The sequence below is a fragment of the Meles meles genome, chromosome 16 (genome assembly GCF_922984935.1).
Source record: "Meles meles chromosome 16, mMelMel3.1 paternal haplotype, whole genome shotgun sequence".
NCBI classification, from domain to species: Eukaryota; Metazoa; Chordata; class Mammalia; order Carnivora; family Mustelidae; genus Meles; species Meles meles.
In genome coordinates, this window is record NC_060081.1 from 38,677,793 (window position 1) to 38,698,666 (window position 20,874).

Sequence of the window (20,874 nt, forward strand, 5' to 3'; positions counted from 1 at the left end):
GACCAATTCGTACTTGTTAAGTATCGCCAGGCCCCATTTACATGGATCATGACCAAAATCCTGAATCTTCCATGATTTATCTCATTCTGTCACTCCCATTTTTAATTCATCAGTAAATCCTCTCAGCACCATCTCCAAAAATATTCTGTGTCTAACAACCACTTCTTATTATTGTTACTGCCCCAAATTCAACTCATGCTTCCCCACAGACCTGCCTAACTCGTCTTCCTGCCACCATCTGTCTCCATAGGGTGCCTTTCCCCCCAGGGTAGTTTGAGTAAATTTCCCAAAGTATAAATTAGGTAATGTCACTCTATAGCCTATAACTCTCCAATGGCTCCCCATTTCACCCAAATTCCACCATGATCTGATTCCAACCAGAGCTCTCTCTCAGCCACACTCTGCCTTTAGTAGGCTCTTCCAAATGGACCCTTTTCCTGACCCACACACATGCCACACTTGTTTCTGTCTGAACACCCACTACTCTTTCCCAGATTTGCATATGGAGTTGCCTTCATGATTTGGGGTTCCTTTGACACCCTTCTCCGGACCACCCTTGCCAAAGCTCCTACTCTACCTTTCCCACCAGTCACCTCATATCCCAATGCACTGTCTTCAAGAACTTCTTGTTTTGTACTATTACATCATCATTTATTGGTTTGCTTGCTCTTTGCCTGGGTTTCCTACTGGTTTATCAGCTCTAGAAAGGCAGGAAACTTTCCTCTCTTATTGACCTCTGTAGGCCCTGTGCCTATACATAACAGGTAGTGAACGGATCCAAGAATTGAAGTCCATGTAAAAATCACTAATTAGATTTCATGACTATGTCTCAAGTTCTTCCTGAAGAGTTTCTGCTGTTTCAATCCACCTCACCTTTTGGGTTCTTGGTGGCAAGTTGGGACATTCATCCCTGCATCTGTCTAAGCCCGAACACCTATCAAACAGTTCCTGAGCATGTTTGTGCCAGACCAGGGGGCACCGTGAACTGTATCTCTGATTCATATATCCATCCTTCCCCACCCCACATCAGTGTATCAGTCAGTCATTCATCAAATGTTGATGGAGTGCTTACCGTATGTGGGCAGCACTCTTGGTGCTGCAGATATAGCTGGAATTAGGTGAAGCCGGGCCGGGCCCTCAGGGAACTCCCACCACACATCATGATTCCCTACTGGCAAGAAAGAGTTTCCCTACAATTCTGCAGCCTCCTCCTGCATCTCATGGTGGATAGGGATGGTGGTGGTCACTGCATACACCCTTCTGGCTCTGCTTGGCATTGGTGTATCCTTATTCCACCCTGTAAGCTTGGAAGACCAACCTTTTACACTGTCCTAGGACAAGAACTATCTATCTGCTTGTGGGGCATGTTCCTTCTGTTCAGAGAGACTCAGATGTTCAAAACAGTGCCCAGAACCAATCTTCATTGTAGATGGTACCATTTTGTTCATGGAGTGGAAAACAGAAGTATTTTCTCATTCACATTGAACTATCAACACTTACAAAGGGACTTTTTCCTGGAAGCCCTTTATAAATCAGTATTTCTTCTCCCATCTTCTCTCTGTGACACTTACTTTGCTTTATTTTCTTCATAGCATTGACCACAACCTGGCATAACGCATCATGTCCTCATTTCATTCCCTCACTATTTCAAACTCTATCAATCTGTCTGTCTATCTGTCATCTATCTAATGCGTCAATCCGTTATCTATGTTGGGTATTTAAGATCCCAAAGCCCACTACTAGAATGTATTTTTTTTCCCCTAGTATCTCTTCAGTGCCTAGAATATACTAGGCACTCAGTAAACATTTGTTGCATCAATGAATGAACTAACCAAAGAAGGAATATAATAAAAACATTTCCTCCCAGAACACAATCTATGGATTATAACCCTGGCTTTAAATTCATAGATGGAAAGACAAAGAGACTAACCACCTTTAATTAATATTATTGTGTAGATATGCCTGGGATCATAAGTACTGGGAGTTCTCGGTGTCAGGGGCTGACCATGGTTCATGCCATGGACACTCTGACCATAGCTGCTGGGATCCAAAACATGAAATCTGCTCTGTTCTGTCACAGTCCATGCAATGCCCTGTGTGTTGGGGTGGTGGGGGAGACAAGTGCTAAGACCAGGAAGGATTCTGGTGGCCACTAGCAGAAGGCCGTCTTTGTCCTGCTTGCAGATACACTTTCATGACTTGCTAACATTTAATATTAAACTTGCCAACACTTTTATCATGGGAAGCTTTCCAGCAACCTTTTGCCTGGGGTGGAATTAGGTCATGATTAGAATTCCTCACCTCCCCTAGTGGCGTCTGCAGGCTCTGGCTGTGAATAAAGGGCAAGTGTCTTAGTGAGGGAATCTCTGTGTCAAGCGTTGGGGTGCCTGGGCCCCCTGGAGCTTTCATGGGATCCAAATGTGGGCATACAGGCCCAAGATGCAGAATCCTCGAGAAAAATGTAAGCTCAGCAGACGCTACACACACATTCCATTTGGGGGTGAAGGGGGCATTTGAGGATCCTTCGGGGGATGGTGAGGACAACTGCCACACGGAAGGGAGCTTTCTGGATAAGACTTGGGGGAAATCAGCTCTCTGAGCAGGGCCGCACTCCTGAAGCCCTAAAATCCTCTCAACTTTCCGGTCCTGTGACTAACACACTGCTCAGTCTCTTGGAGTTCAGTTTCTTCTTTTCTAAAAACAGTGTCCTTGTCATTGGGCTGTTGTGAGGACCAAGAGTGTTAATCTATGCAAAGTGGTGAGAACAGTGCCTGGCACATGGTTAGGGACTTTAAGAGTGCTGGTTACTGAAAAAATAAAATTAAATTAAAAAAAAAAAAGAGTGCTGGTTAAAGAGAAATACTATACAAAACAAGCATCCACCTGTCAGATGGGCTTGTGTCCTCCCTGCATTCATCCTCAACCTCAGGTTCAGCTGTTGGTGAGGAAGAGGGCCTGGATGTCCACAGTTTATAGCTCTTTCTGTGATTTCACTAGGGTAGCCTAGCTGTGGTTCAATTTGGCACCAGCCCACAGGGTAGATTCCTGCTAAGAGCCCCACTCATCTATACCAGGAGGCAGTGTTGGGGACGCTGTGTTCACTTGGACATGATCATGAAAAGAAATGTCATTTGTGCTGAAAAGATGGACTCTCTTCCTGGGGTGATGCCCAGTCATGATGGGTGTAAGGTTCTGATCTCCTTATGGGTTGAAGTCTGGCCAACACTGAGAACTCCCTTCCCAAGGATGGAGCTGGTGATCTGAAACTCCATCCCCTTTGCTCACTTTCAAGGAGCAACGTGAGACTCAATTACATGGGAGGAATGTCTGGCCCTGGTTGCCAGAGGCTGTGTGCCATTTCTGGAAGGGTGCACCTCAGCTCTCAGTGACTGCTATACAGAAAGTCATGCTGGACGAAGAGAGGTGACCTCTGCATTTTCTCCCACATAACTCAGGAGTACCACTTCTGAGTACCTCTTGCAAACCCACATGCAAGTAACGAAAGAAACAAAACATGGCCAAGACCACTTTGAATCATTTTGAATGGCCTCAGGCTCTACTGAGTTGGAAATGGAAGTGAATTGGACAGAAGGACTTAGAAGGGAGGTCCGGAGTAATGGTTAGAGGATCTCTGAACAGTAGCATTGAGGACAAAATCTCCAATTAAAAAAAAACAAACGGGCAAAGATTTGTACAGAGTCTTCATCAAAGAAGATACTGGATGACAAGTAAGCACATGAAAAGATGCTCACCATCATGATTCATTAGGGATCATGCGAATTAGAACTACAGTGAGCTGCCCCCCCCCACTCATCAGAATGGCTAATATTAGAACAAAAGGAAACCAGTAACACCCAGTGCTAATGAGATGAAGAGCATCTGCAACCTAACATAGTATGGGGAATACAAAATGGTTCAGGTACTTTGAAAACCCGCTAGTTTGTTCTTACTAATGCACTCACCATACAACCCAGCAATCCCACTCCTTCACGATCCATCTGAACGAAATGGAAGCATACATTCACACAAAGACCTGTGACGGATCTGTGCACTTTATTACCATCTGCGTTACACCAGCCAAGGGGAAGCAGGCACCGAGGCAGCTCATGACTCTGCCCAGTAGTCAGTTACCTGTTCTGTAAAAAGCTATATATTTGGGGGAGAACTCATCACATTTCTAGCTCTGGAGAGAAGAAGAAGAAAACAGGCGGGTGGTTCTTGATTACCCTAAGCCAATTGGATTACTCTAGTTCTTTTGCCATAGTGACTGGTTCAGGGGTGGGTAGGTGACCCAAGATGGCCCACTCAGATTTTTGGTTGATCATGCCAGGTAGGGGATGAGAGGTAGGGTGGGTGGGGAGACATTCTCCTTCACTTCTGGTCAATGTGTGTGAAACCACTATGGTCATCTTTTGCCTTGAAGGATAGTCTGATGAAGGAGTCAGAGAAGGTTAGTGATAAGAGAATCACAGAAAGTGGGCTGGAGCCCTGAGCAAACCATGCCTGATGTCTATTTTCCTCTGTATTTTTCAGAGACACTGATAAATTCCCTCCATTTAGACAGCCAGTTAGAGGTGGGGATTTTTTGTTACTTGAAACTGAAATCCTCTGAACTAGTCTACATGTGGGTCCAGGAATGGATTTGATTTCAAGAGATCATTTCAAGGAGGTAGAATAAATCAGAGACAGGTGCCAAGCCAAAGTCAAAGCTAAGGAAGAGATCTGGGATGAGGATGCAGAGGCCATCAAGACGGAGCAGCCCAGAGGTGGATGGGTGACTTTAATGGAACTTGGGGCCAGGAACAAATGTGTGTCAGGGGAAAGATCAGGTATGGCGCCCTGCCCGTACCCGGTTTTGAAGGGGCAATGGGAATAGCCAGGGAAAAGAAATGACCAGGAAACAGCGAGGGCAGACAGCTCATTATAGGACATCAAGTGGGGACAGTTCACGCTGCCTGGGCCAACTGATGGTAGATGATGCCATCTGATTATAAAGAGGTCTGCCTCTTGCCCAAGGCCAAGCTTGGTCCATGAATCTGAGCTGAGCTGAGCCTGCAGATGGGGCTCCAGCAGGTACATCTGTTCTTCCAAGTTCAGCTGATCTCAAACTATGGCTTGGGATCTGCCTTCAAGCAAGGTCTTCCTGAGGCAGGTGGCTGGCCGATGTCACTAGAAGAAATCATTATTTCACTGGAATGTGATAGATCCAGGGACTCCAGATAGACCAGGCCCTGGCCTTTGTTTCCTCTCCCACTACAAATTATCCTCTCCTACTCAAAAAGTAAAGCAACTTGCCCCTCGAGTATTCCAGGCATCCCTCATTGTCCCTCATGTACTTCCATCTCCTTTTCTAGGGAGAATGATAGACCTCCAGTCCCTGTTTCCAGGGATGTGGGTGGGGTTTTTCAGTCTCATCTGTTTGGTCCCTCAGCCTCTTGAGGAATCTGGATGCTTCCCAGAACTGGGAAGTGGTTAGGTTAAGTCCCATGTCAGATTTTGTTTGGAGAACGATAAGCTAGGAGCCAAGGTGAACAGAGTAAACCGGGGTGATCTGTGGGCTTCCTACTGTGTTTATTAGCTTGAATCCTCCAATCTGTTTAGTGGAGTGAAAGTCTGATGGTAGATGATGCCATCTGATTATAAAAGAAGCTTCTAGTTGAGCACTGGTTGGGCTGAGCACTTTCCACACCCATCCCAGGGCACCACCATTTGTGGACAGGTCCCTTCTTTGCCTTGGCCGAGCTCCTACACTACCAATTTCTAAAGAACACAGAAACATTAACCATAATAATGCAATAACAACATCTGGGGAGTTTTAAGTCATAGGCTCCCCAGGAGGAAGGAGAATGGATTTTACAGTCAGCGATGTAGGCTCCAATCCAGGCTTCACCAGCTCAAGGTAGCCTCTCCTGCACCCAGATACCCTCTTCCTTGCTGTAAATGATGATAATACTGTCTTAAAGCTCAGTAGGTAGGGCACCTGGGTGGCTCAGTTGGTTAAGTGACTGTTTTTAGCTCAGGTCGTGATCCTGGAGTCCCGGGATCGAGTCCCACATCAGGCTCCCTGCTTGGCAGACAGTCTGCTTCTTCCACTGACCTCTCTCCTCTCATGCTCTTGCTCTCAAATAAATAAATAAATAAAATCTTTTTTTTAATATTTATTTTTATTTGTTTATTTACAGCATAACAGTGTTCATTGTTTTGGCATCACACCCAGTGCTCCATGCAGTACGTGCCCTCCCTATTACCCACCACCTGGTTCCTCAACCTCCCACCCCCCCCCACCCCCCTGCCGCCCCTTCATAACCCTCTGGTTGTTTTTCAGAGTCCATAGTCTCTCATGGTTCATCTCCCCTTCCAGTTTCCCTCAACTCCCTCTCCTCTCCATCTCCCCATGTCCTCCATGTTATTTGTTATGCTCCACAAATAAGTGAGACCATATGATACTTGACTCTCTGCTTGACTTATTTCGCTCAGCATAATTTCTTCCAGTCCCGTCCATGTTGCTACAAAAGTTGGGTATTCGTCCTTTCTGATGGAGGCATAATACTCCATTGTGTATATGGACCACATCTTCCTTATCCATTCATCCGTTGAAGGGCATCTTGGTTCTTTCCACAGTTTGGCGACCGTAGCCATTGCTGCAATAAACATTGGGGTACAAATGGCCCTTCTTTTCACTACATCTGTATCTTTGGGGTAAATACCCAGCAGGGCAATTGCAGGGTCATAGGGAAGCTCTATTTTTAATTTCTTCAGGAATCTCCACACTGTTCTCCAAAGTGGCTGCACTAACTTGCATTCCCACCAACAGTGTAAGAGGGTTCCCCTTTCTCCACATCCTCTCCAACACACGTTGTTTCCTGTCTTGCTAATTTTGGCCATTCTAACTGGTGTTAGGTGGTATCTCAATGTTGTTTTAATTTGAATCTTCCTGATGGCTAGTGATGATGAACATTTTTTCATGTGTCTGATAGCCATTTGTATGTCTTCATTGGAGAAGTGTCTGTTCATATCTTCTGCCCATTTTTTGATATGATTATCTGTTTTGTGTGTGTTGAGTTTGAGAAGTTCTTTATAGATCCTGGATATCAACCTTTTGTCTGTACTGTCATTTGCAAATATCTTCTCCCATTCTGTGGGTTGCCTCTTTGTTTTGTCGACTGTTTCCTTTGCTGTGCAGAAGCTTTTGATCTTGATGAAGTCCCAAAAGTTCATTTTTGCTTTTGTTTCCTTGGCCTTTGGAGACATATCTTGAAAGAAGTTGCTGTGGCTGATATCGACGAGGTTACTGCCTATGTTCTCCTCTAGGATTCTGATAGATTCCTGTCTCACGTTGAGGTCTTTTATCCATTTCGAGTTTATCTTTGTGTACGGTGTAAGAGAATGGTCGAGTTTCATTCTTCTACATATCGCTGTCCAGTTTTCCCAGCACCATTTATTGAAGAGACTGTCTTTTTTCCATTGAATATTTTTTCCTGTTTTGTCGAAGATTATTTGACCATAGAGTTGAGGGTCCATATCTGGGCTCTCCACTCTGTTCCACTGGTCTATGTGTCTGTTTTTATGCCAGTACCACGCTGTCTTGGTGATCACAGCTTTGTAGTAAAGCTTGAAATCGGGTAACGTGATGCCGCCAGTTTTGTTTTTGTTTTTCAACATTTCCTTAGCAATTTGGGGTCTCTTCTGATTCCATACAAATTTTAGGATTATTTGCTCCAGCTCTTTGAAAAATATCAGTGGAATTTTGATCGGAATGGCATTAAAAGTATAGATTGCTCTAGGCAGTATAGACATTTTAACAATGTTTATTCTTCCAATCCAAGAGCATGGAACAGTCTTCCATCTTTTTGTGTCTTCTTCAATTTCTTTCATGAGTGTTCTGTAGTTCCTCGAGTACAGGTCCTTTACTTCTTTGGTTAGGTTTATGCCCAGGTATCTTATGGTTCTTGGTGCTATAGTAAATGGAATCGATTCTCTAATTTCCCTTTCTGTATTTTCATTGTTGGTGTATAAGAAAGCCACTGATTTCTGGACATTGACTTTGTATCCCGCCACGTTACTGAATTGCTGTATGAGTTCTAGTAGTTTGGGGTGGAGTCTTTGGGGTTTTCCATATAAAGAGTCATGTCATCTGCGAAGAGGGAGAGTTTGACTTCTTCCTTGCCAATTTGGATACCTTTTATTTCTCTTTGTTGTCTGATTGCCGTTGCTAGAACTTCTAATACTATGTTGAACAAGAGTGGTGAGAGTGGGCATCCTTGTCGTGTTCCTGATCTCAACGGGAAGGCTGCAAGCTTTTTCCCATTGAAGATGATATTTGCTGTGGGTCTTTCATAGATAGATTTTATGAAGTTCAGGAATGTTCCCTCTATCCCTATACTTTGAAGCGTTTTCATCAGGAACGGATGCTGGATTTTGTCAAATGCTTTTTCTGCATCAATTGAGAGGACCATGTGGTTCTTCTCTCTTCTCTTATTGATGTGTTCTATCACACTGATTGATTTGCGAATGTTGAACCAACCTTGCAACCCAGGGATGAATCCCACCTGGTCATGGTGGATAATCTTTTGAATGTGCTGCTGGATCCTGTTTGCTAGGATCTTGTTGAGAATCTTTGCATCCATATTCATCAGTGATATTGGTCTGAAATTCTCCTTTTTGGTAGGGTCTTTGCCTGGTTTGGGGATCAGGGTCATGCTGGCTTCATAAAAAGAGTCTGGAAGGGGCGCCTGGGTGGCTCAGTGGTTTAAGCCTCTGCCTTCGGCTCAGGTCATGATCTCAGGGTCCTGGGATCAAGCCCCGCATCGGGCTCTCTGCTCAGTGGGGAGCCTGTTTCTCCCTCTCTCTCTGCTTGCCTCTCTGCCTACTTGTGACCTCTCTCTCTGTCAAATAAATAAATAAAATATTAAAAAAAAAAAAGAGTCTGGAAGTTTTCCTTCTGCTTCAATTTTTTGGAACAGTTTCAGGAGAATTGGTGTTATTTCTCTTTTGAAAGTTTGGTAGAATTCCCCAGGGAATCCGTCAGGTCCTGGGCTCTTGTTTTTTGGGAGGTTTTTGATCACTGCTTCAATCTCATTACTAGATATCGGTCTATTTAGGTTGTCAATTTCTTCCTGGTTCAATTTTGGGAGTTTGTAGCTTTCCAGGAATGCATCCATTTCATCTAGGTTGCTTAGCTTATTGGCATATAACTGTTGGTAATAATTTCTGATGATTGTTTCTATTTCCTTGGTGTTAGTTGTGATCTCTCCCTTTTCATTCATAATTTTATTAATTTGGGCTTTCTCTCTTTTCTTTTGGATTAGTGTGGCCAATGGTTTATCGATCTTATTGATTCTTTCAAAAAACCAGCTTCTAGTTTCATTGATACGTTCTACTGTATCTCTCGTTTCTACCTCATTGATCTCTTCTTCCACTGACCTCTCTCCTCTCATGCTCTCGCTCTCAAATAAATAAATAAATAAAATCTTAAAAAAAACCTCAGTAGGTATATTTCTACAAACATTTATAAAGCACTTTGTGGTGCCTGCACACTGGGGAAGTTTAAAAAATGAGAGTGGGGGTTGTTTACATATATATAAAACCAGACTGAAATTATATCTATAAAATACACAATTTTAATATAATATATATTATATTATACAGTATATATTATAATATATATAATATATTATATAATATATAATTATATATATATGTAATTCAATCTGGTTTTTCTTATTTTTTCCATTTCTCTGCTGAAATTCCCCAACCATTCATTTATTTTTCCCATCTGTCCCTATTTAAGATAGATATTTTAAATTCTTTTCCGCTAATTCTTGTATCTGGATCATCTGTGGTTTGCTTCTGCTGCTGCTTTCCCTTGGTTATGAGTCATATTCCCGCCTCCTCACAGGTTTTGGATTTTATTATTGCATCCTGGAAATTATATACAGAAGAAAATTGAGAATTGAAGAATAATACTGATCCTTCCCCCATACCTCCCAACAAATGTCAAGTTCTGCTCTCATTCGCTGGCTAAAGCGAGGAAGTGATTATTCATGTTTCAGGAGGTGTTCAAATGACTGGGAGTGAACGGTGGGTCACCTGTGGTCAGCCCCACCTCCCCCACCCAGCTTCTGTAGGAAGGGCTAGTCTCCTAGTTCCAAGATTGGATTTGGGATTCCTCGATTTTGGGGACTGGGAAGACATGAGAGATGGCACAGATGAAATGATCTCTTTGTGCTTCTCTGTCCTGCCCTCATTTATCTTTTTCCCAGCAAGTTTGGGGAGGGGTGGAAAGGACTACTCTCCTCTGTTGAAAAAATTATTAGTGTATGTGGTAGTCTTTCAGACATCAGGACCTCCCAGCTATCTCCAGCACCGCCAGTATCTCACCTGGCTTCATCTCTACCCTGCAAAGTTCTGGATCTTCACAGCCTTTTGCTCTCCCTGCAACCAGACCTGCCAGGTCTCAGCTCACTGACAGAGGGCTCCTCTCTCTGGAAACTAGTCCATCAAGTCTCTCCTACCTCAACTCTTCTCTGATGGTCTCATATATGAGTATGATTTTTATATTCTCCAGATTGGTTTTTGGTGTCCCCATGGGAGCCGAGCAAGGTCTTCTGTGTCCTAACTGGAAGCAGCGAGTACTTGGAATGGTAGCTGTTATTTTTAGCACTAGAGGAAACTTCCTAAATGCAAGATGTCCTGGCCCTGAATTCGTAATAGCCAGCTTAGTTATGAAGCTTGTGTTTCATCCAGGAGAGGTGAAAATGAGACCACACAGGTGGCTTTTTTTTTTTTTCACAGGTGGCTTTTTTAAAAAATTTCTTTTCAGCACAACAGAATTCATTGTTTTTTGCACCACACCCAGTGCTCCATGCAATACGTGCGCTCCTTAATACCCACCACCTGGCTCTCCCAACTTCCCAAACCCCACCCCTTCAAAACCCTCAGATTGTTTTTCAGAGTCCATAGTCTCTCACGGTTCACCTCCCCCTCCAATTTCCCTCAACTCCCTTCTCCTCTCCATCTCCCCATGTCCTCCATGTTATCTGTTATGCTCCACAAATAAGTGAGACCATATGATACTTGACTCTGCTTGACTTATTTCACTCAGCATAATCTCCTCCAGTCCTGTCCATGTTGCTACAAAAGCTGGGTATTCATCCTTTCTGATGGAGGCATAATACTCCATAGTGTATATGGACCACATCTTCCTTATCCGTTCGTCCACTGAAGGGCATCTTGGTTCTTTCCACAGTTTGGCGACCGTGGCCATTGCTGTTATAAACACGGGTACAGATGGCCCTTCTTTTCACTACTTCTGTATCTTTGGGGTAAATACCCAGTAGTGCAATTTCAGAGTCATAGGGAAGCTCTATTTTTAATTTCTTGAGGAATCTCCAAACTGTTCTCCAAAGTGCCTGCACCAACTTGCATTCTAGGTGGCTTATTTTTAAAGGCTTAGTTGAGTTTCTAGCAAATGCTTCATGGGCTGCACTCCTGTCTTCCTACCTTTACCATTTCAGGTCCTCCCAAGGCCCAGCCTCTATGTCTTTTAGCTTGAGGGTTTTCTCCAAAAGTCAGTCCTGCCCATGTTCCAGCAGGAGCAGTCCTTACCAACAATTGGTAGAGCCTGGTGGATATGTACCCCAACTCCCTTTCCCTTGAGTTGAATACCTTAGAGACCTGTATTCTAGATCGTCTCTCATTCCCCCAGAAGAAGTAAATCTCAGCTGCCCACAGCGGTAACTTACTAATAAGCACACTTTCCTTGGCGGTTTCTCTTCCTGGCCTCACTGACTCCCTCCCTGGCATGTCCTGGGATCACCTTCCAGATCAACTACCTGTCGTGGAATTGTTGCTTAGACTCTCCTGTGGAAACAGAACTGAAGGCAGGTTTCAGTTCAGATGTGCAACCGCTGGGAGCTACTTTGGTTTGTGTAAAGGGGCCAACATGGACAGGGTGTCATTGGAGAAAGGTGAAGTCAGTCAAGGTTAGATGCACCTTGCCAGGGATCATTAGGCCCATTTTGAGAATGCCAGGAGAGCTGATGCTGGAGTTCTTTATTATAAACTGGAGCCATCTGCCAGCCTGTAATAACTGGAATACGGACATCTTAATCTGGGATGCACTTAAATGGTTTACTTTCTCTTTGTGCTTATGTCTTTAAAGCCTAACATGTGCTGGATGGTGGATTTAAATTCATAAGTGCATTGTTTTGCAAAATTGGCATGGAGTTCTTGCCACGCAATATGCAAAATACATTAGTATGTAGTACCGAGAGCTTGGTGTTCTCTTTCTTACTATTTTTTGTTTTTAAATAAAACAAGCTTGTAGGACTACAGCCCTGTACATGTCTTGTGGGGATGCCAAGGACTGCTCTAAAAGCCACTTTCTAAGAAGCAATTTTCTTCTTGTCCCATAAAACTCCCCAAAGCACCTTACGCGAACACCAGAGCGCTGGGTATGTTTGCAAACTGCAAATACGGCAGACATTTAATTACATCGAATTCATCAGAACCCTAATTGAGACAGGAACTCAAAGCTTACTGCTTAATTACTTTGATTTCAGATGAGTAACAGACTTGGTCATGAGCAGCCCTTCAGGCCAGAATACATTAGAAAGAGGCCTGCGGGCACTCTCAGGGAATTCTCCCAGCCAAATGAAAGTGTGGGGCCACATAAATAACCATGCTAAGTGAGACCCAGGATTGGATTTATTAATCAGTTCAATTCCCAGTATCCATCCCTTGCTGCGGTGTTCCACAGCATTGGCCCACCTGGGACTGCTTCTCCGGGTGTAAGGCAGGATTCATTTCTCACCCATGTTTCCTTTCCCTCTCAGTGAGGAGACAGCATGGAGGCAAAGCCTGGTCTTCTGAGACCGCCCTTCTATCTGCATCTTCTCATTTTGATTTTCATTTAGAACAACTTCTTCCTGACCTTCCCTTCCTTTCCCACCTGGCACCCCATGGATGTTCCACTAGTTAGTAGAGTCTACCAACTTCTTGGCCAAAGGATCACAGTGACTTGTGGCGGGATTTGGAGGTGAGGACCCCAGGGATCGTTACTCTTCTGAGAGCCGATGGTGGCATCTTCTATTGAGTATTTACCGGGTGGGCTGGCTGCTGCTTAATGTTGAACCTGTTCTGTTTCACCCGCACGTAGATGCTAGGTGGTAGGTGGGCTTAGAGCCATCTGCTCCATAGATTTGAAAACAGGCTCAGAGGAGCGACAGTCACTTCTCCAGGATTTCATGGCCAGGAAAGGGCAGAGTCGGGATTCAAACCAGTTGGGATTCAAACCCAGGCCAGTCTGAGTCCTGGACCCATGTTCTTTCCCGAAACATAATTTTCCTCCCTCTGCAAAGACTTCTGGGACTCTACAAACTGCTGGAAGAAAAGAGGTGGATGGCCTTAGCCATCTCCAAGTAGGCACAAGACAAGGAGAAACAGAAGGAAGTGCTGGCAACCAGAATCATCACACGGGCGACTTCTAACAACATCGTGACGGCTACTTCCCTCTGCTTGCAAAGACCTTCCAGAGGGAGGAAAGCGACTGAGACCAGCACGTGCTGAAGTTCAGGGAGCAATCTGCCTTTTAAGCTGGTGTTCTAACCAAGTCAGTGATTAACCACATTGCTAATAAATTATGAATACAAATGAATGCAAACCACTTCATATGTAATTAGTTGCCTGGCATTTACTAGGTACCTCCCAGTCATTTGTTTCATTTCTTTACGTGGCTTCTCCCCCTTTGGGCTCGCCTTTCCATCACGCTGCAGGTACAAATGACTAATGCACTAATGGCAATGTGAATAACGGCCAGGCTAATAATCATACTGCTAATGGTGACAATGCTAATTAAGAGAGTGTGAACGGCAACAGCCTCTTCTGAGGATGTCACTATTCATCTCCGCGAAGCAACGGGAAGACGGCCGACAAGACGAGATCCACGCAAGCACAAATGGCACCAAAGGCAAAGACGGAGACTAGTTTTTTGGTTTTTGGTTTTTTTGGGGGGGGGGCACTAACTATATTTATAAGTCTTTAAAAACCCCATATTGTGGGTCCACACAATCTAAGACTAGAGATGATGGGTCAAAATGTTGAGAAAAAGGAAAATGTCAGTCTAGCAAGTTGGGCAGAACTCAACCACCACGTATGGACACGCCAGCGGGCTCTGGACCCCATTCCTGGTGACATCGAGGTGTCCCTCTGCCTGTTACCCACAAGCAGCCAATCCATCAGGCAATCTCAACAAATTGATGGGCATAAAATGATGGCAGTGAGAAACGGGCAGTGGAGAACTGCAACGGTGTTCCAGGTGCCTCCTGTAGACTCTCTAGTCTGTTAGAAAAACGGGCAGTGTGGGTGCCCCTGGCCGGCTTACTGGACAGCACAGGGGCCCAGAAAAGGGTGTGGAAGAAGGTTCAAAGGCACTTTCACCTTCAGACCAGCTAACCACCTCTAACAGGAACCTGTGTCCTCACAGTGAGGGAATTGGTTAAGATCACCAGGCTCCTCAATAAAGCAAGGGGAATGCCCTAAATGGGCTTCTAGAAGGTGCTTTTCCTAGAAGATATTCAAGCCTGGGTGTCTGGGCAGAGCTCAGGATCAAAGCTCCCATGAGAGGATTAGGACATCAGAGCTGGCAAACCCATGGGTGCCTCAGCATTGCCTGGGGCCACCAGTGAGCCTTGCACTTAGGTGACTTCTGGGTGTCTTCCTAAGGCTTTCCAAAACAGACACCAGACCCCACAACAGTCCCTGGAAGTAGAACAGCCTCCAGAGACAAAACACAGGCATGCAAAGCCCCTCAGGATCCCAAAACGAAGCTAAAGTAACCACGAAAATAAATGGCTTAATGGCTGTCCCAAAAAACCATCCTACGCTATGATGGCACCAAATGGTTTTTAGCAGAAAACGAAAATCCGTCGTTTCCTCCCTCTCTCTCTCCCTCACTTCCTTTATTGCCAGTGAGGCAAAGCCATACCTTAAATTGTTTTAGGTCATTCCAGTCCAGATCATGACATTCAAAATGAGCTGGACACCTTCAGATCCGTAGCCTGCACCTTCAGGCTGGTCAATTATTTATGTGGACCCCGTGTTCTGTAAGCCATCAGCACAGAGACCAAACAATGGTGCCTGACAGTTTCCAGTCCCAGTTGGGCAGCCTCCTGGGGTGTGAGATCCCATGTCACTGCTGCCCGAGGCCACCGGCCCCCATGCTGATTGTGCTCCTGCCCCACCTCCATGCTGTCCCCTCTGACCCCATGCCACGTCCCACCGCCGGCCTCACCTGCCCAGCAAAGAGCCCGCAGACACCGATGATGCACAGGATATTAAACACCGCAGAGCCCACGATGGTCCCGACTCCCACGTCGCCCTTGGTGATGAAGACCCCTGAAACAGACCTGATGTCAGCCTGGTTGTTGTGGCCAGTTACCCTCATGCAGGCATGGGGAAGTTTTCACAAGTATTAGCTAGACCGTTCTCAGGGACCACGGGAAAATGGCTGAGGATGGGAGAGAGTTTTAAAATCTGCACTGGGGCTATTGTTCCGTGGGGGGCACTGGCACAGGAACTGGGACACGCTTGTGCAAAGTGAAAGTGTCACTTAAGTAAAAGAATGACAGCCACCGCAGTGGAGCGGGAGGATGGGTGTTCTGCTTCTTGGGGTCTCAAGAGTCTCATTTCCTGTTCTCCAACCCACTACAAGGCTGTCTGTCCCCACAGCCCTTGTCCTCACGAGAGGGCAGGGCTGAGAGATGTTCCCGGTCATCACCTACCTATGACGGATGTGAACAGCTCTGGGGCCGAACTGCCTGCTGCCATGAACGTGGCCCCAGCCACATCTTCACTGAGGTGCAGGCGCTACAGAGGAGCAAGGACAAAGCACAGGTGAGTTGGGACTCCCCTGAGAACAGAGGCGATCATGACTCCTGAGGTCCCGAGCTCGGGGCCTCCCAGAATCGCCCCCCTCCGCCCCCACAGCTTGACCTTTCTTGCACCATCCCCTGCAGGGACACAGCTCCCCTGGTCATCCTCCTCAGCGGCAGGATGAGGGAGGGCCTCCATAGCTCTGGGAGTTAAATGTTCTTGACAAGATCTAGGAATCCCCAACCCAGGAGCCCCGGGTGGTGTGCAGATGACTGGAGGTGGGGGGTGGGCTGGTGTGAGGCATGGTGGGGGTCCACTTCCTTTCTAAAGGATATGCCACTCACTTCTTCCATGTTGCCAAATAGCCTTACTTCTTAAGGGATGTCCAGATAGACATTTTTAGGCAAAACATTTTGATTTTTTCCCCAGTAATTCTTTAGGTATGCCTAAGGGCATATTTAGGTATGCCTAAATGCCTATCACAGGCTAAATGAGGCTCCCGGGAATCAGTTTGCAAGTCTGGATTCTGGGAGGTTATAGCGGCTTTGGGGGTGGAGGGGTCACCCTCCTGAAACCTACTGCTCATCACTAATGCAATTTTGAACCTCCTTTTGGGAGAATGGGGGGAGTGGTGAGACTGAGACTGAGTGGAAAGGATGTGGAGCCGTCCAAGATGTTCTATACAATGAATCCTCCGAGTTACCCTGTTTGTAAATCCAAAACGTGATCTACAAGAAGAGGAGACAAATATACATGTATCTGAGGCAGGTTAGCATGTTTAGCCTTCCTGCATTCAGTCAGGACTCAGAACGTACGCTGCCCCCCCCCCCCCCCCCCCCCCTGCTGTCAGTAACTAGCGGGGTTTCCTGCTGGGTCCCAGCCAGGAGAGGCTAGTCTTGAATGACACAGTCCCTCTTCCCAGTGCACGAGCAGCTGCACTTCCTTGCTCGGCCATTGAGGGACAGCATGGCCTCGGCGTAGGCCCCTGGCTCCATGGACCAGCAATGGGCTGCGGTGGGAGCCCTAATGGAGCACTTAGACCTGGAATCCTGGGGATCCCTCACTCTGGACTGAACAGCTCAACTTCACATGTGGTTCTGAGAAGACTCTAAGAGGTGCTGATACCTCCAGTTGAAAGGTGTGGCTGTGAGGGGTGCAGGTGAGACCCCAGACAGGGAGTCTTTGAAGGTGACCTAACACAGAGCTCACATTCCTTGGTGGTCCATCAAGACTTGCCAGGAACTGGGAGCCCAGGACTGTGGGCTGTGAACAGACACAGACTGTGTCGGTTCCAGCTCGGGGTCCCTAATGGGCATGAGACATAGAGTCCACGCCCTGAGCTCATCTCCAGTTCCTCTCTTCAAACCCTCAAGTCTGCCTCTTCCCCCTTGTTTATTTATCTCCCCTCCTTCCCCTCCTCTCTTATCCCTAATTCACCTAGACTCTGGCAACATCTTGCTGGATGCTCCAAATCACCAGCTGGGAGAGGGAGAGGGTCTTCCTGCCTTTGGACACCTATATCTACAAGAATATAGTTGTCAAGAGCCTTCCTAGTTCCCTCCTGAGCGCTGGTAACCCTGTTGTCCCAGCCTTGCCTTCCCCAGAGGCAGATTCCAGTCCCAGGTTCTCCTCCCTTGGTCCCAGAGCTCAGACTCCTCTCAGCACAAATATCTTTCCTTGAAATGCGTTGTCTTGAAATTGAAAAATGCCTCCAAGGGCTGCTCCCATCCTGTCCCTGAACAAGCCCTTCCCTAACTATCCCCACCCCCCATCCAGCTATACCTCCCCTTTCCTCTCTCTCTACTTTCCAACTTCCCAGAACTTCATCCAGCCCCGTGTGCCTCACCCCGGAGTGGCTCTGTGTCCTATGGCCCATAGATATCAAGGACCACGCTCTGTCTCGTCCCATTTCCTCCCCAATGGGGTGTGCTCGCAGGTGCTATGGATTTCCCCTGTGGAGCAGAATACCTCCTGACAAGACTAGATACATGTCTAGAGCAGGGTCATAAATTGGCAATAAAAAAAAGTTGTGTGGGAAAGAGAATAGTTTGTTTTGCATAATGAATAGAACACCAAGTGCTGGTATTTCCAAGATCACAAATGACCCCAGTTACACATGCCTCAGCACCTCCTCTCCTACCCTATAAGGGGACCCTGTGCTCAAATGACATTGCTTGGGACAAAAGGCTCCCACATGTGCCCACTATCCATCTCAGATGCCACCTCATTGTTCTCCTTCTCCTTCCACCCAATAAAGGAACCTCCTCCTGAGGTCCCTCCAGGGCTCCTGAGGCCCGATTCTCTCCCATCCATCCATCCATCCATCCATCCATCCATCCATCCATCCATTCATTTTAAAGTGCAAAAACCAAGCAGATTTCCAGGATGTAGAAGAAACTGTTTAAGTGAGTGATCTCTAAGTGAGGTTTGTGGAACAAGAGCCCCAGCATCATCTGGACACTTCATAGCAATGCAACTTGGGTCCTCTGCTGCCCCCCCCCAGTGACTCAGACAATCAGGGGTTGGGTGGGGGGGGAGGGAAAGGGAAAGATGACCAAGTCTGAGAACTACATGAGGAACATGAGTCCCAGATGGGAGGCGTGTCTGGGAGAGAGGCTTTCGGAAAACAGGATTCTGAATTAAAAACAAAATAAAGTGGAAAGCTTCCAGATAAAGGAAACTACATTTCAAAACAGATGGAGATGAAAGAGGTGAGAGAATGAAAGTGTTCTAAATACGCTGAATATTTTCTGATGAAAGGGCTGTCATTTGGTCTTCAACCTGGCATTTCTGGGCTGATTGAGAACAGAGTCCCTTTCCTGTTCTCTGTGGTCAGTTCTTTGATCATCTTCCTTCTTGGCCCTCTGCTTAGAGCATTTCTGCACGTGTACAGAGGGACAGGGAAGTGGAGGTGTGTGGCTGAAGACCTCCTGCTCAGTGAGGACCCCATGAGGGAGGTCACAGATGCAGAAGGAAACAGAGGAGGGGAAGATGAGGAAAAGAAGGGAGAAAGCAGGTTTTAAAAAAGAGGAAAAAAGAACAGGGAAGTAGGACACAAAGAGCACCACGAATTGCCGAATGGAGCAGGCAGAGCTGGCTATAGGGGTGAAAGCCCAACTATGGGTCGGTACCCTGACATTCTAAACGGACCAATGGAGCTTTTGTGCTAATTTTGCTGGTCACTCAGAAGGCTGTTGATGCCTGGTGTTCCCGCCCAGGTGGCATGGAGGGTTCCCCAGGTCCTTGGTGAAGGGGGCTGGGGCAGCAGAGTTGCATCGCCTGCCCAGACATGCTGAGAATATAAGGCACGTACCTCACAAATCTTTTCCAAGGAGGGGACAAAGAAGTCGTCACACACAATGGCCAGCGCGTAGAACATGTACATGGCCTGGAAGAGAAGAAGAAGGTGTTGAAGTCAGAGCCAAGGCAGAGCCATAGGGTGAGGGCCTGTCTACCCTCTGCTTCAATAACACCCTCAGCATCATGGATGCAACATGGTAAAGTACAAAGACTGCATTGCCTGGGAGGCCCTCCGTGATCTCACCCCTCATTTCTGACCTCATCATCTACCACTCTCCCCTTGTCCACCAAACAGACTATAGATGCCTGCCTCAGGGACTTTGCACCTACAGTTCCCTCTGCTCAAATCATGCTTCCTTCAGATGACCTTGGCTTACTCCATCATGTCCTTCAAGTCTCTGATTCAATGTCAACTTAAGCAAGATCCGTGGACTCCCCTCCCTCCCATTTCTCTCTACCCACCTTATCCTGACTTGTTTTCCTTGACATATTAATTTGTTTGTTGTCCATCTTCCTCACTAGAAGTCCAAGAAGATGTGAACTTTATCTATCTTATTTATCCCCAGTGGGCACAGTGCATATTAGGTGCTCAATAAATATGTATGCAATGAAGGAATAAATAAACAAACACTTTAACTGAGGCTGTTCACTGTGCTATTCCCTGCAGGACAGATTCTGCAATCTTGCTTGTCAGCTCTGACTAGGAAAAACCCTGAAGTCCACGGTTTGGCCATAACTCAGCTCTCTACCTGTTTAACTCCAGGTTTCTTCTCTAATTAGTAAAATCTTATTTGGATTCCATTGTTGGTTGACCAGCTAGCATCCATCTTCCACTCCTTCCCAATGGGACCCCAATTTCATCTCAATATCCACCATATCCCCGGGAAGGAGACCCCACCCTTTCCTCCAGGAATAGATACTGACTGAGCAATAGTGTACAGTGTTTCCCACGGATGGCTGGTGGTTCAAGGGTGGACACATGATCTGGACTGGTCCAATGACATGGCAGGAAATGTCTTAGAGTCTTTGCCAGTGGGTGCCATTTCCCAACCTCCAGCACTGGTTACAGACAAGGAAGCTAGGAGTCTGACTGCTCCTAGCAGCCATGTTGAGGGAAATCGGACATAAGATGAAGCTGACTCTGAGTAACTTAATGGCATCACCAAGCAAGCCATTGAGCATCATGCTGGAGCATGCCTGCCTCTGGACTTCATTAACAGGGCATTCAGCGGACCAGTCTGATTTGGAGTTTTCCTGTTACTTGACACCTAAAACATCAAATGGGTAGAGCAGCTCATCCTTTAAGTTCAGCATCCTCTGCAGTGACATCACTTTCATGTTTTCATCTCTCAACATCTTTTCCTTTTGAGAACTGCTCCACCAGACAGACCTTAGTCACACACTCTCAGCCTCTCTCTGCACAGGGTGCAGGCACAAGACCTACGCTACCCGCCAGGACATCCCATTCTGTGTCACACAGTGGTGGTGGGCAAAAGGTCTGCAAGGGGCCAAGGAGGGATTGACAGAGAAGCTCGGAGAGAGGGGCTCTCTCCTTATGAGATATAAATACCATTCAAGTCTGGAGCTGCTGGAGGCAGCTGGTGTATAGAGAGAGCTTGCCCAAGAATGCAGTTCATGTAGTAAGAAGACCATTGAAGAGATGGGACAGACAGACACACCCACACACAGATACACACATAC

At 46.3% G+C, this 20,874-nt stretch overlaps 1 protein-coding gene across 1 annotated transcript in view; it reads right to left on the reverse strand.

Annotated features, from left to right (window-relative positions):
* The window catches only part of SLC24A3 (solute carrier family 24 member 3), a 527,740-nt gene that overhangs the window by 128,342 nt on the left and 378,524 nt on the right, over positions 1–20,874 (reverse strand). The window contains exons 4-6 of the mRNA XM_045981759.1: positions 19,187–19,261; positions 15,783–15,867; positions 15,293–15,396 (exon numbers count right to left, since the gene is read on the reverse strand). Of these exons, the coding sequence (XP_045837715.1) occupies positions 15,293–15,396; positions 15,783–15,867; positions 19,187–19,261 (264 nt within the window). The remainder of the gene's footprint in view (positions 1–15,292; positions 15,397–15,782; positions 15,868–19,186; positions 19,262–20,874) is intronic.